At 31.2% G+C, this 16,597-nt stretch overlaps 2 protein-coding genes across 4 annotated transcripts; both read left to right on the plus strand.

Annotated features, from left to right (window-relative positions):
* Positions 1-1,340: 1,340 nt before the first annotated feature.
* On the plus strand, positions 1,341-15,896 carry LOC11425012 (non-specific lipid-transfer protein). Of its 3 annotated transcripts, none has more exons than XM_039833783.1 (2): positions 1,341-1,751; positions 15,762-15,896. In XM_039833783.1, the coding sequence occupies exons 1-2, from the start codon at positions 1,414-1,416 to the stop codon at positions 15,772-15,774; spliced, it is 351 nt and encodes a 116-aa protein (XP_039689717.1). In that variant the 5' UTR covers positions 1,341-1,413; the 3' UTR covers positions 15,775-15,896. The 3 variants fall into 3 exon arrangements, with proteins under 3 accessions (XP_039689717.1, XP_024637315.2, XP_003605266.2); XM_024781547.2 differs by lacking the exon at positions 15,762-15,896 and adding an exon at positions 7,884-7,928; XM_003605218.4 differs by lacking the exon at positions 15,762-15,896 and adding an exon at positions 2,169-2,363 and having other exon boundaries at positions 1,344-1,751.
* Positions 14,803-15,999, plus strand: LOC11423089 (non-specific lipid-transfer protein). The gene is made up of 2 exons (XM_024781667.2): positions 14,803-15,193; positions 15,762-15,999. Exons 1-2 carry the CDS (start codon positions 14,856-14,858, stop codon positions 15,772-15,774), a joined length of 351 nt encoding a protein of 116 aa, XP_024637435.2. The 5' UTR covers positions 14,803-14,855; the 3' UTR covers positions 15,775-15,999.
* Positions 16,000-16,597: the final 598 nt, after the last annotated feature.

Genomic DNA, 16,597 nt, shown 5'->3' on the forward strand with positions numbered 1-16,597 from the left:
GGAGGGCACATTCAGGGGGGGGGGGGTGGCCGAGAGGCTTCAGTGTGGTGGCGTGACATATATGCTTTGTGTCGGGAGGGTTGGTTTAGTGATAATATAAGCCGCTCTCTTGGCAACGGGAAGCACACTCTTTTTTGGTCATATGTCTGGCTTGGTGGAGTTTCGTTTCGTGTCAGGTTTAGTCGTTTATATGACTTGTCGATGTTTTAGGAGTTATCAGTTTTTGAAATGTATCGGTTAGGCTGGGGTGAAGAGGGAGGGGCGTGGAGTTGGAGGATGAGGTTGTTTGTGTGGGAGGGGGAGATGTTGGAGGATATGTTATTATTTCTTCACAATGTTATTTTGCAGGTCGAAAAGGATGACAAATGGCTTTGGACTTTGGAAACCTCTAATGTTTTCTCTGTTCGGAGTGCATATCGCTTCCTAATTGATCATCCTCTTTTCGATTCTCCGGTTATAGTTTTCGACCTTTGGCATAAGGATGTCCCTCTGAAGGTTGTTTTATTTGCTTGGTAGTTATTTCGTGACATGTTGCCTACAAAGGACAATCTGCACCATCGTGGTGTTCTTGGTCATGATTCAAGGTTTCGTGTGGCAGGTTGTGATTCAGTTGAATCATCATAGCACTTATTTTTACATTGTAATACTTTTCGGTTAGTTTGGCACTTTATTTATAGCTGGCTTGGCATCTCTGCGGTTGTGCCAGCTCAGGTGTCGGCTCACTTTAACAGGTTCAGTATTAGTGGTGGAATTGCAAAGAAGCGCGCTCAATCTCTCACATCATATGGTTTGTTAGGGTTTGGAAAATTTGGAAAGAAAGAAATAACATGCTGTTTAATAATAAAGACTGCTCTGTTATTCAGGTGGTGGATAAGATCAAGTCTCTTGCTTTTAGGTGGTTGAAGGCGAAATTCGTTACACTTCCCTTCAATTATCATGGCTGGTGGCTTAGTCCGTTCACTATGCTGTCACAGGCTAAGAGTTTTTTCTTTCTTGTTCATGTACAGGTTCTTTTTGTAAATATTGTTTGAATGTGTTGTTTTTCTTTAGTACACCTTATACTAGTAAATATATTCCATTTTAACTTCTTAAAAAAAAAAAAAAAAAAATACAATAGCACTAGGTCGAGTGTGAGAATGGGGTCCATCATTATTATCAAATCTTACAGCACACGGTTGTATTAAATTAAAATTGAATGATAATGAGACAAGTGTCCAATAATAATAGAGAGCCATATGCACTAAGCAAATGCCATCACTATGCTCATCTTCCCACCTTCTCCAAATTCCAAATCCCACCTCATCTTTTTTTCTATATAAACCTCCACCCTCTTACACTTATACTCACAAAACAAACAACCAAAGAAAAACAAAGAAACATTTATCTTTACAAAATTTTATTTTAAGGAAAAAAATGGCAAGCATGAAGGTAGCATGTGTTGTTTTGATGATGTGCATGATTGTTGCACCTATGGCAGATGCTGCAATCTCATGTGGAACAGTAACTAGTGCTCTTGGTCCATGCATTGGATATCTTAAAGGTGGTCCTGGTCCATCTCCAGCATGCTGTGGTGGAGTCAAGAGACTTAACGGTGCCGCCGCCACCACACCTGACCGTCAGGCTGCATGCAACTGCTTGAAACAAGCAGCTGGTGCTATTTCAGGTTTGAATACCGCTGCAGCTTCTGCTCTCCCTGGCAAATGTGGTGTTAACATTCCATACAAGATCAGTACCTCCACCAACTGTGCTACGTATGTTCATCATCTAACTTTAAACTTTCACTTTTTTATTTTCATTTTTCAAGTGGTCTAGTATTCATAAATTATAATAACATAAAATATTAGCAAATAATATTTTGATTTTCGAATATCTGTTTATAGATCAGATTAAACAAGTATATTTTAATGAAAAACGCTAACAAATGCCCTAAGAGCATGTTTGACTTGTATTTTCAAGACAATTTTTTTTTTTTTTTTTATATTCTTTAAACAATGTCTTTAGGGTCTTTGTCGGCATAACTCTATTATAATATACGCTGTCTTGTTTTCTAGTGTATAACTTTATAAAAAAAAATTCTTAAGGATATTTTTCTAACATATTTTGTTGAAAAATATTTTATATTATTAATTGTATTACTGACTTGTTTTTTTTGTTGGTGATATTTACAGTATCAGGGCTTGAAGATGATGTTACGGCTCCAAGATTATGGTAACTGCTCCTGAGAGTGCAATTTAATGCTATTAAGAATAAGAATGAGTGTGATGGAGGTTCATCTTATATGTGGTGGCCCTATCCTCTTGTACAAGACTTGTATCAATTTACATAGTGAAATATTTTAATTGGATTTTCTCCTTGTTATCTCATTACTCTTATTTTAACTTGAGTTTCTGACTTTCGGAGTATTCATCACGTTAATAATTAGTTGAAATAATAATTCAAGAATTTTAATCTTTCTTGTATATAAAAAAAAAATTAGAAAAAGAAGAAATAATATTTATACAACTATTTTAAAACAATATATTCTTTCAACCAAAACAATGAGAATATAGGAGTAAGTTATCCTAAAATTTAGGATAAAATGAAAGTACAAATATTATTTCTCTAATAAAATAGCAAGTATGTTGGCTTAAAAAATAAAACTATATATGCACCAATTAATATTATTTCTCTTATTATACCGACCAATTAATACTATGCACACTACTTTCAAAGTATTACTTTTACTTTAAATAACAAGGATAATTTGATAAAATAACCATTATTTTTTTCATCATTATATTTCTTAATATATGTGTGTAAAAACCTTAAAAGAAATTCATTTTTAAACATAGGAAGTATTTATATGTGGTTGTTCAGAGTTAATCAAAAACCATCACACATATTTGTACAACAACAAAGAAACTAGTTATTGTATTATCAAATAAAAATTGTATCCGGTTGCCCGTTAATCCCAACTCAATTGGTAAAATATCAAAATGGTTGCTTTAGATACCGTAACCAAAATTCAAAGGTTATTATCACTTTGTCTATCTAAAAAAACTACGATAAGTTTGCCAAATAGTCCAGGCTTGTATTTGAAAGGGTACCAAAACTAGGTTCTTAATGTGTAAACCTATTTGTACCACTCTAGAAATTTTAAGTTAACCAAATATATGGTCTGTGTGACCACATTTTTTTTAGTTGCGTGACCAATTTTTTTTTTCATAAATTATTTGGTTAACTAAATGGAAAAATAGAGGTCACGCACATTTGAGTTGCGTGACTACATTTTTTAGCTTCTAAATAGTGGTCACGCAACTGAAAAAATGTGGTAACGCAAACCATATATTTAATTAACTGAAATTTTTCATAGTGGTACAAAAGGGTGTACATATTAAGGGTGTCAACCTATCTTTATTCTTACCAAATAACCAGAGTTTGTATTTGAAAGGGTACCAAAACATGGTAGGCCCCCGACTATATGGCATTATGAATTTGGTGTTGTGATTATAAAATACATAATGGTCACTAGTGCAGAAAACACTTTTTAAATCAGGTGAAAAAGAATTTTTAAATCGGTTTTGTATCCGATTTATAGGTGGCCGATTTAATAAGTGTTTCATTTGACCTGATTTAAAATGTATAAATTAAATCGGTTAGCCACATTTAAAAAGTTCATCTGTTTTCCAGTAGAACCTTGGAGTTACATTATCAACCTAGGAATTCATACTAAATATTGATGTGTTGTCAACCTTCCTTCGTTAAAAGTAAAAAACAAGATGGGAACTAAGTTGAACTATTTATCGTTTTCAACAACATAAATAAACTTCTTTTAAAGAGACCAAGTTAGTGATGTTTTTGGCTATTGATTTTTTTTTCTATTTTTGTGTAAACCCATGACAATCCACTTTTTCTTTTTCTTTTTGATAAATAAGTTCTACTGGTACCCCACCTCAAACTTAAAATGTTGTTAATTTAAAAGAGCAACCTCAAACTTAGCTTCAAACTGTACTAAGTCAAAATAATAATCAATCTAACGAGAAATGCAAACTTGGTCACAAACACAAATAAAAAAGGTTTAGGCACACACTCATAAATGGAAAAAATAAATAAAAGAGAAAATAATTGCATGAGGTGACTAAATTCTTTTCATTTATTTTCCTTCATTTATGTGAGTGTGTCCAACTCTTACTTATTTGTGTTTGTGCCCATGTAAGTCTTGCTCCAATCTAAATTCAAGAGAAATTAAACAGACTGCATTTAAAGTTCTTGTAATGGCTGGACTTGCTACAAAGAAAGTTTGAGCTAAGCCTGGGTTAGTGCTCAGGCAAGATGGGGGTGGCTCCGCCTCTGATTGTACCCACCAATTAATACTATGCACACTACTTTCAAAGTATTATTTTTACTTTAAAGGAAAACTAACCAATAAATAACAAGGATAATTTGATAAAATAACAATTATTTTTTTCATCACTATATTTCTTAATATATGTGTGTAAAAACCTTAAAAGAAATTTATTTTTAAACATAGGAAGTATTCAAGTATTTATATGTGGTTGTTCAGAGTTAATGAAAAACCATCACACATATTTATACAACAACAAAGAAACGAGTTATTGTATTATCAAATAAAAATTTTATCCGGTTGCCTGTTAATCCCAACTCAATTGATAAAATATCAAAATGGTTGCTTTTGATACCGTAACCAAAATTTAAAGGTTATTATCACTTTGTCTATCTAAAAAAACTACGACAAGTTTGCCAAATAGCCCGGGTTTGTATTTGAAAGGGTGCCAAAACTGGGTTCTTAATGTGTAAACCTATTTGTACCACTCTAGAAATTTTAAGTTAACCAAGTATATGGTCTGTGTGACCACATTTTTTTTTAGTTGCGTGACCATTTTTTTTCCATAAATTATTTGGTTAACTAAATGGAAAAATAGTGGTCACGCGCATTTGAGTTGCGTGACTACATTTTTCAGCTTCTAAATAGTGGTCACGCAACTGAAAAAATGTGGTCACGCAGACCATATATTTAGTTAACTGAATTTTTTCATAGCGGTACAAAAGGGTGTACATATTAAGGGTGTCAACCTATCTTTATTCTTGCCAAATAACCAGAGTTTGTATTTAAAAGGGTAGCAAAACATGGTAGGCCCCCGACTATATGGCATTATGAATTTGGTGCTGTGATTATAAAATACCTAATGGTCACCAGTGCAGAAAACACTTTTTAAATCAGGTGAAAAAGACTTTTTAAATCGGTTCTATTTCCGATTTGTAGGTGGCCGATTTAATAAGTGTTTCATTTGACCCGATTTAAAATGTATAAATTAAATCGGTTAGCTACATTTAAAAATTTCATCTATTTTCCAGTTCCTATTTACCCGACAAACAGTATGGTCGGCAACCTTCAAATAAATCATGATGCATGCATAAGTTCAGATATATTATTTAGGTAATATAAGACCCTTTTGAGAATTTTTTTTGTCCCTTTTTATAAGACCCCTTTGCTATTTCTAACTACATTAATTATTTATTTACATACATGCCCTTATTTATTATTCATCTTTTTCTTCAATCAGCAATAAATAACATGTTGAAAACATAAATCAACTCTCTCTCTTGAAGGATAAATTTGTAAAAACAATAGTAATTATAAACATATTTAATACAAATATTCTCATGAATTGATTTCAAACAATTTAATTCACGTCTTAATTCACTTTTACCACATAAATGAGTTGATGGTATATAGATAAAAAAAATTAAAATAAAGAATTTGTTGTTAAGGAAGAACTAGTAAAGTACATATTCCTCAAAAAAAATTACTCCCTCCGTTCCTTTTTAAATGTCTTTTAGAAAATTAACACCAAAATAGCGATGTGTATTTTTCACATTTTCTTCCTATTATATCCTCATTTTAATCCACTAATAAATTCCTATTTTTTGCACACACTTTATCTTTCTAATAAATTTAATATGTTATCTTTCTCTCGTAACAAACAATTATCAGTTATTATCTTTTTCTCCAACAAATTCTTATTTTTTTACGCACTCTCTTTCACATAACAAACAATTATCAGTCATTATCATCAAATATAGCACATACGAAAGAAATACATTAAAATCGAATGATAGGACAAGTTGCCAATAAGAAGAGACCGTGTACCATAAATCATTTAATATAACCCACAACTACCACCCAAATCTATATATTTTAGTTAATAACAAAAAATCTATATATTTTATCTAGCATATATTTTTTTATCTTTTTTTTTTGACAATATTTTTTTTATCTTTTTTTTTTCTGAGATAAAATCAATTCAAAAAATGTAAAACAAATATTTAAAACCGATTTGCATAGTCATAAAAATATGGTTAGTGTTAGAATGTATTTATTTGTCATGTGATGATACATTTAAAGTTGATCAAGAAAAGAAAAATAATCTATAAACACCAAGAAGCCTATTCTAAATAGAGAGGATCATAACTCTCTAGAAACCTATTCTAAATTTTGAGAGAGAGAAAAGTGATAGGATAGATTTCATATGTTGGTGCGATGGAATAAAGAGATAAAGAAAAAAAATGAAGTATTAAAAGAATGTTAGAAAAACAAAGTTGTTCAGATATCATTACCCTAAAAACATAGAAGAGGAGACAATAAGAAAAAAATCGAAATTTACATAAAGAGCAAAACATGTGTTTAAGGGTGCGTTTGATTTGCTAAAACATGAAGGATAGGACAGGACAACTTCAGTTGTCCAGTGTTTGATTTGTAAAACTGTTTCAGGTACAAGACAAACTAGATGCAATGGACAGGACAAAAACTCAACTTTTTGTCCTCACCAAACCACAGTACAACTTTTTGTCCTACGTACAAGTTGTCTAAAATACCAAAATAGCATTTCGTCCTCCAAAAATCGTATAAAACATAAAATTATTCAATGCCATACAAATTTGTCCTGTGCTGTTATGCCTTGTGTTGTGCTGTTCTATCTTGTACTGTTCTGTCCAGTACTTACTATTTTGCAAACCAAACACACCCTAAATGATAAAACATAAAGAGCTTGAAGAGTAAAAAAAATGTGTTTGAATAATAAAACATAAAGAGCCGTAAAAGTGGGATCTCGGTCTGCTGTAGTCATCAAATCAATAGTCACTTATTCATGTGTTTGTGACCATTCGATTAAAATCACATGGTACAAATTTAAACTCGGTATTTTATGGATCATAATTTTTTAAAAATTTATTGTTTCGAGACAATCACATCATGATTTAATGAGCGATATTGTCATGATTGATGTAAAAAAAGTGATTGCAGGTAAGAAAAATATTTATTTGATCACAAACACATAATTTTATTTTAAACACACATAAAGGGAAAAAATTAATTGGCAAAACACTTAAATAATGTGACTAAATTTATCTCATTTATATACAAGTGTTTAGTTCCTCTGAACTTAACTCATTTAATAAATATAATGCTTAATATATGCAACATTTGTGGTTCAGTTTCTAAGAGGCTATTTCAAAAGGAAGAACCAGTACACATAGTAGAGAGTCATACAATCCACATGGGCACTAGGTCGAATGTGAGTATGGTCCATTATTATCATCAAATCAAACAGCTCACGGTAGTATTGAATTAAAATTGAATGATAATGAGACAAGTGTCCAATATAATTGAGCAATGTACCATGCATACCATACCAACGGTTACCAACAGAGCCTATATGCACTAAGCAAATGGCATCACTATTCTCATTTTTCTAGAGGTCTAGTATTCATAACATATAATAACATTACATATTTACAAATAATATTTTGATTTTTCAAGAGGTCTAGTATTTTGAAGAGTAACGACAACAATTGCTGACTATTTTTTTTCTTCTTGGTTACAGCATCAGGGCTTGAAGATGATGTTGCAGCTCCAAAGTATATGAGAGTGTCATTAATGCTATTAAGAATAAAAATGAGAGTGGTGAAGGCTCATCTTATATATGGCCCTATCCTCTTGTACAAGACTTGTATCAATTTACATAGTAAAATATTTTAATTGGATTTTCTCCTGGTTATCTCATTACTCTTATTTTAATTTGAGTTTCTGAATTTCTGAGTATTCATCACGTTAATAATTTGTTGAAAAAAGAATGCAATAATTTTATTCTTTCTTATATATAAACAAATGGATTAGTAAAAGAAGAAATGATATCTGTACAGTTATTTTAGAACAATATTTTCTTCCTTTTTCTTTTGTGATAAAAACAATGGAGAGAGAGAGCAATGAGAATATAGAAACAAGTTGTCCAAACAATTAACATAAAATGGCGGTACAAATATTGTTTCTTTAAAAAATAGGAAATGTGATGCCTTTTCTAATTATTTTATGAATGGATACTTGTTCAAGATCTATCTACTAGTAAGACAAAGGAAATAAAATTCGAGACAACCTCAAAAATTCGAGATCATCTTTAGCTTTTACAATAGAGTTTGCCACATACCTTTCCTAAAAATATGGAGGCATATTTTCATATTAGAGTGTCTTTATGTAATAGAAAATTCTAAGCAAATTAAAATGGAAAATTCTAGTTAATTCAAATATTTCGATTGATTTAACGGCAAAGAGATTTTTTTTATTTAATTTTTTTTTACAAGAATCTAGAAATTGTCTCTAATAAAATCAAGATATTGACTTAAAATGCATAACATTAATCAATAATACACTTGGCAAAAGAGAATTTTTATTCAATAAGGGTTGGATACAAGTACAAGAAATACATTACCCTAAGCAAGGGGGAAAAATAAAAGTAGTGATCATCCCACAATCCATTGAGTGGTACTTCCTAGATGCATAAGCTTCCACCCACACAAAAACTCTCTCTGCCACTTAAATTTCAAGCTCCGGTGCCCATTGACCCACTCTCCCATCTCTTCAATGCAATAACTAGTTTGGGTTAGGTGGTATGTTGGCACCTTTTCTTTTTCTTTTGGTGGCGGAGGGGCTTGGTGGTCTAACGAATAAAGCAGTGAGTTTGGGTTTCTTTATTGTCGAAAGTCAAGAAGTTTCACACCTACAATATGCAGACGACACTTTTTTATTGGTAAACCGGTGTTTGAAATTTTCGTCTCTCTAACGGCATCTTTTCTTAATTGTAAAACTCTTCCATTTGTTTATCTTGGGTTGCTCATCGATGCAAATCCTAGAAAGGCCTCTACTTGGTAACAGGTGGTGTTTGCATTCAATAATTTGGGCAATTTGGTGTGCTCAAAACTCATAAATTTTCTTCTAAGGAAGTCACAATGGTGGTCGTTGATAATATCAAATGTGGTTTTTGGAAAAGATTTTTAGCTAAATGTACTTCAAATCCTTGTATGTATTATGAATGGATTCACAACCATTTAGATTGTATTTTAAGCAGTGTTGTTGTAATTAGGTTCGGAACCAAGATGCATATTTTTTGGTGTAATAAGATAATTTATCTAAAGAAAAGGAAAACAAATAACTACCCTAATCCCTAAAAGATAAATTGAAAATAAATCTATCCTAAAAATACGATAACAAATTATGAAGTAAGTATCATATCTAAGTGGTTAGGTTCGTTGGATATCATCCATCCATATGTCATGTTGCTCCTCATCACCCTAAAAGTCATACGTGCAATACGGTAAATGGTCGTCAATTTTTTAGGGTTTCATACACATAGATATCGTTATTTAATTATGAAACTTACACTTTCACAAATAATTGAAATGAGACAAACGTTGAAATTCCAAAATTGTCATTTTAAGGAACCACATCGCACATGAAGCTTATAACCTAAAAGCAGACCCTAACGTTCTCTAATTAAATTAAAGACATTATAATAAAATTCATATACAACAATGTCGAATTAAGCAAGACTTCAATCATAACCAGATCAAAGTTATATCGCATGGCTAGGTATTTCACACTCACTAGTGCATGAAGGCTATGAGCTTGAAACATATGAAAATTACACATAACTCATCATAACCGAATAAAAGAAGTGCATTAAATAAAATCTAACAAATAAATAGAAGTTCATCTTACAAAAGACGTAATCAGATAGAAATAAAACATACTATAAAAACAAAAGTTGAGGAGCTTTGAGACTCCTCCTTGATGCTTCTAGTTCCAACCTTCCTCTTGAACCACATGTTTTGAATGAACATTTGTGTTTGGAAGATAATCTATTTATAGGCATATTTTCAATTGGGTTTGAGTTCAAGTTATAGGCTTTTTCATCCAACTTGTAGCACGCAACAACATGCGCAAGGCACATGATCAATGTATAAGAGAGATTTAGCTCTCTGTTCCATGCGTTTGGGCGTAAAACACTGCTGATGTGCGAAAAATGCAATTTTTCACTGTTTTTCAAGTGTTTTCTTTCTTTGATTTGTTCTTGGGACTTGGTAAAGACTTTTCCCACTTTAATGTCTTAAAAACTTATATAATTTTGATAATCTTCATTTCATCTCTTCCAAAACTTTCTGTCTTGTTTGTCGAATTACATGAGTTATCAATAAAATATTCAAAACGCCTATAAAAATTTATGGTTTAAAGGTGAAAAATAATTACATGACTCAATTGAAAACAATATAAAATATCCCTCATACCATGTGCAATTTCTCTAAAACTCTTCGATAGTAACTCAATTATCTACTAAACTGATTCAAAAACATACTAAAAATAACGTAACATGACCTATGATCACCGATCTAACAGTAAATTCTCCATTTTAATATTTTACCAATTGAATTTAGGATTATTGCCACTTTGTCTACCTAAAAAATTACAATAAGTTAGCCAAATACCCCAAGTTTGTATTTGATTCTTTTTTAAGGGAATGTATTTGAATGGGTACCATGGTAGGCCCCCGATACTATATACGGCATTATGAATTCGGTGCCGTGATTATAACTATGCTAGCTTTGCTGACAAACAGTATGGTCGGCAACCTCCAATAAATCATGGTGCATGTATAATAAGTTGAGATATACTTCCTCCGTTTTAAATATAAATAAAATTGATTTTTTAAGTTTATTTAATTAATGATGTATGTAGTTCATATTATGAAACACGTACATTATTAATTAAATGAACCTACAAAATTAATTTTACTTATATTTAGAAACGGAAGTATTGTTTATTTATTTGAGTTATAATGTAATTATAACCTATTGTTTTCATTAATTGATTTGAACCAATTTAATTCATGTTTTAATACCCTTTTACTTTATAAATTAGTTGGTTATATATAGATAAAATTGAAAGAAAAAATAAAACAAAGATGTTTTCTTTTGGGTCTTGTTAACGAGTATTCCCGAGACACTCTTTAAAATTCTAAAAGAAAAAATTATTTTATAAAAAAGTCAAATATTTTGATTTCCGATACATTGATTACACATATTTTTATGATAAGTTATTCTTTAAAGATTTTAACTAATGTCCCGCAGACACAGGATAAATTTCCTTTTTTTAAAGAAGAACTAGTATGGTACATAGTCATACATGGGGCATACAGTCATTATCATCAAATATAACACACATACGATAGAAATAAATTAAAATCGAATGATAGTGCGACAAGTTGCCAACAAAAAGAGACCGTTCTCTCAAAAAAAAAAAAACAAGAAGAGACCCGTGTACCATAAATCATTTAATGCTACCCATAACTACCACCCAAATCAATATATTTTTGCATATATTTTTATTATCTTCTATTTTCGGAGATAAAATAATTCAAAACATTGAAAACAAATATTTAAAAGCGATCTGAATAGTCATAACAAGATGGTTAGTGTCAGAATAATTTTAATTGTTTTAATCTAGAAAAAAAAATATTTATTTGATCAAGAAAAGAAAAATAATGGACACCTACAAATTTAAATCTTGATAGAGAAAAAGAAAAGTGACGTGATAGATTACATGTGTTGATGTGTAATGGAATGAAAGATAAAGAGAAAAATAAAATGTTGGAAGAATGTTAGAAAATTAAAGTTGTTCAGGTATCATTATCTTAAGAAAATATAAAAGGAGACAACAAGGGGAAAATTAAAATTTACTTAAGAAGTAAAAAAATGTGTTTAAATGATAAACGAGTCTAAGGAGTAAAAAATCGTTTAAATAATAAAAATAGGTCAAATGCATCAAGTCACAAAGTCGCTCACTCATGCGTTTGTGATTGTTTGGCTAAAATAAAATGGTACAAATGTAAACTCGATATTTTATAGATTATAGTTTTTTTTTTAAATTTATTATTTTGAGACTGTCACATTAAGATCGGATGACCAATATTATTATGAATGATATGAAAAAAGTGATTGCATGTAAGAAAAATATTTATTTGGTCACAAACACAATTTTTTTTAAACAAATAAATGAAAAAAAAAAGTAAAAGAGAAAACACTAAATGATGTGACTAAATTTATCTCATTTACATGCATGTACCTAAGTATTTTTCATTTGTAATTGTGTTTAAATAAAACTTGCGTAATTCGGTTTCTAAGAAGATTATTAGGGAAGGAAAAACATGTGTATTCAAGAAGTTTTTGATATTTACCAATCTGCTTCTGATTAACTTATTAATTTGGATAAATATGAAATCACTTTTGACCGAAATGTACTTGATGATAGTCAAATCTTGTTCCAAGGTTGGATGCAAATTAAAGTTGTTGCGTGTAATTAAAAGTATTTGGGGGCTTCCTGCTTTTGTTGGCAGACCTAAGCAATAAGTTTTCAATTTTGTCCAAGATAGAGTGTGGAAGAAGCTGAAAGGTTGGAAAGAAAAATTACTATCAACTGTTGGGAGAGAAGTTTTGATCAAACCAGTGGTTCAAGCAATTTCTACTTATGTGACGAGTTTTTTTTTTTTTTTTTTTTTTATACTTTTGATGGGTTTATGTGAGCATTTGAAGGCATGATTAGTAAGTTTTGGTGGGGAAACAAACAAGGTGAGCGTAAAATTCATTGGAACGAATGAGAGACATTATGTAAGGAAGAAAAAGAAGGGTGGAATAGGCTTTAAAACATTTATTTAGTTTAACCTTGTCATGTTGTCTAAACAAGGTTGACGTATTATACACAACGACGAGAAGTATTTTGCATTTCTTGAAAGCTTTGATTTGTTACTGCCCACGTTATACCTGGAGAAGTATATTGCAAGCTCGTGTGCCGTTATTGAGAAAGTTGATATTTGGAGAGTAGCTGATGGTCATCTAATTAAAATATGGGATGATAATTGACTTTCTTATCAAAATAGGTACACGATTTGGTCCCCTATACCCCCTAATTGTGATATTATTTTTGTCTCAGATCTCATTCATCATGATATTCGATGTTGAAATACCCCTTTAATTAATGAAATTTTCTCCCCCTTTGGGGCTCAACAACTTCAATTATCAATTTCTTTTTCTCAATTACAAGATGAATTTGTTTGGGGTGCTTTACGATCATCTATTTTTTATGTGTAGAGTTCTTACTGTTTCTTAATGGCAAGGCGTGAAGTAAATGTCTTCCATAACTTAATGCAAGACATTACCACCAAGTGTAAAGTGTGATGTCATCTAACCTTCTTATTTTTAAGGTCAAATACATTTAAAGGTTCTTTAAGTTTTTTATTTTTCTTAAAGTGGTCCTTTAAGTTTCAAAAGTCCCAAACAAATCTTTTTAGTTTTTGAATGTGAGTATGGGTCCATTATCATGAATTTTTTTTTTCTGACCCTTTTGTCCAAAAAAATACAAGTCTGACCTCCTTTGAAAAAAAAAAAAATTCAAAATGACCCAATTTTGTTTTTGTCCTTTTCCTCATTCCCGCCATTTGAAACGGCGAGAATGATTCGCCGTAAAATTTCAATTTTGCACCTAGAGGGAATCGAACCAGGCGAATATGGGTCATTGCCATTCAATGTTACCACTAAACCAATATACATTTGATGTTAATTTTCGTATCAAATAATATATATACCATTTTTTAAATCAGTTTCATACACCATGAGGCATGAACCATCCAATTTTTCATTTTTGTTCCCTCAAAAAAAAAAATCATTTTTGGTTTTTTAATACAAGTCTTATAAAAAAAATTAATATAGGGCCCCATGAGCTTAGATTTTAAGGGTATATATATTATTAGATGCGAAAATTAACATCAAATGTACATTGGCTTAGTGATAACACTGAATGACAATGATCCATATGTGCCTGGTTCCATTCCCCTTGAGTGCAAAATTGAAATTTTTTCAAAAGGACAAAAAAAAAAAAAAAAATTGGATCATTTTGGAAATTTTTTTTCAAAGGGGGCCAGACTTATATTTTTTTTGGACAAAAGGGTCAAAAAAAAAAAAAATTCCATTATCATCAACCTGGGCACTGGGTCGAATGTGATGTGAGTATCAAATTATCAAATCTTACAGCACACGGTTGTATTAAATTAAAATTGAAAGATATTGAGACAAGTGTCAAATAATAATAGAGCACTGTACCATGCAACCACCCAATACCGACAGAGCCATCACTATGCTCATCTTGGTACCACTTGTATACCATTAAGGTACCAATGTTATATAACATTGACCAACAAGAATGTGCCACATACCAATGTTACTTTATAAATGTTTTATTTAATATATGTTTTTTAAAGTGTGTGTCACATGTCACACCTTAATTAGCTAATGTTATATAACATAATGGTACACAAGTGCTATCCGCTCATCTTCGCACCTTCTCCAAATTCCAAATCCCACCTCATCTTTCTTCTATATAAACCTCCACCCTCTTACACTTTACACTCACCAAACAAACAACAAAGAAAAACAAAGAAACATTTATCTTTACAAAATTTCTTTTAAGAAAAAAAATGGCAAGCATGAAGGTAGCATGTATTGTTTTGATGATGTGCATGATTGTTGCACCTATGGCAGATGCTGCAATCTCATGTGGAACAGTAACTAGTGCTCTTGGTCCATGCATTGGATATCTTAAAGGTGGTCCTGGTCCATCTCCAGCATGCTGTGGTGGAGTCAAGAGACTTAACGGTGCCGCCGCCACCACACCTGACCGTCAGGCTGCATGCAACTGCTTGAAACAAGCAGCTGGTGCTATTTCAGGTTTGAATACAGCTGCAGCTTCTGCTCTCCCTGGCAAATGTGGTGTTAACATTCCATACAAGATCAGTACCTCTACCAACTGTGCTACGTATGTTTATCTAATTTTCACTTTAATTTTCAATCTTTAAAAAGGGCAACCCGGTGCACTAGAGTTCCTGCATATGCAGGGTCCGGGAAGGGGTCCCACCATTTGGTGTATTGTACGCAGCCTTACCCTGTTTTACACAAGAGGCTGTTTTCAGGACTTGAACCCGTGACCTTTCAGTCAGATCACAACAATTTTATATAATTTTCACTTTAATTTTCTATCTTTAATAAATAAAAAATTCAACTGCTTATCAAATTCGTGGTTATTTTAGTCTATTATAGACTATTGTGATAACTGTTGAATTTTTATAGAACTAATTCATACTTTTAATTTTTGGATAATATTATGAATATACTGTTTCATTTACTAAGAAAATTATATATTTTTTCTGAGAGAATTTTATATATACACTATTTGTTCAGTTTTTTAGTATATTTTTATATTTTATAATATATTCTTTGTTGTTGTGTTTTTATGTTTTAGATTAAATCACTGCTAATCTATTGCTTCTTCACTAGTTTATTTTCTAATAGTTGCTGATTATTTTTTTTGTTGGTCATATTTACAGCATCAGGGCTTGAAGATGATGTTGCAGCTTCAAATTATGCAAACTTTTCATTAGTATATGAGAGTGTCTTCAATGCTATTAAGAATAAAAATGAGAGTGGTGGAGGCTCATGCTATGTATGGCTCTATCCTCTTACTAGACTTGTTGAATAGTCCCTTATTGTGGCATTGTATGAATTACAATTATGTAGTGAAATATATACTCTTATTTAATCGGGTTTTTATATCGGTTATCTCAATATACTCTTATTTTAATTGATTTTTTTGAGTTTTCATCACGTTATCATAATATCTTTTATCTCGTTTTTTTATGAAAAAAGAAAGCGGTTAAAAAGCTAAAATAAACACACAAACCTTAAAACTTCTAAGAAATAAGTTCTAGATTCATCGGTTAATAAGACAAAGTTAAGACAAAGGAATTAAAATATATGGGACAAATGTTAATCAAACATAACATAACTGATCAATTACAGGTCTAAGGATTTCCCTCAAAAAAACTTAGGGTGGGTCGGGAAGGAGATCTTATAACATTAATGTCTCATGAAAGAAGATCTCTCATGTCTTCGTCATGCTCTTTATCTGAACCATCCATCAATTACTTTGTGTTGCTAAATTCCTATAGTTGACAGAAATCAATGATTCAGATCGTACAAAACCGTCATGCGGCAATAGAGGATTCGGGTCCTTAACTCAGCCATACTAATAAAACTATAATTAAGATCAACAACACAATCTATTAAAAAGGACAATTTCTATGATACACTTATTTCTATCATTTAAAATAATAATGACTAAATATTATAATTTACCAAAAACGTCGGTTGGATAATAATATTT

This window comes from Medicago truncatula, chromosome 4 (assembly GCF_003473485.1).
Source record: "Medicago truncatula cultivar Jemalong A17 chromosome 4, MtrunA17r5.0-ANR, whole genome shotgun sequence".
Taxonomy (NCBI): Eukaryota; Viridiplantae; Streptophyta; class Magnoliopsida; order Fabales; family Fabaceae; genus Medicago; species Medicago truncatula.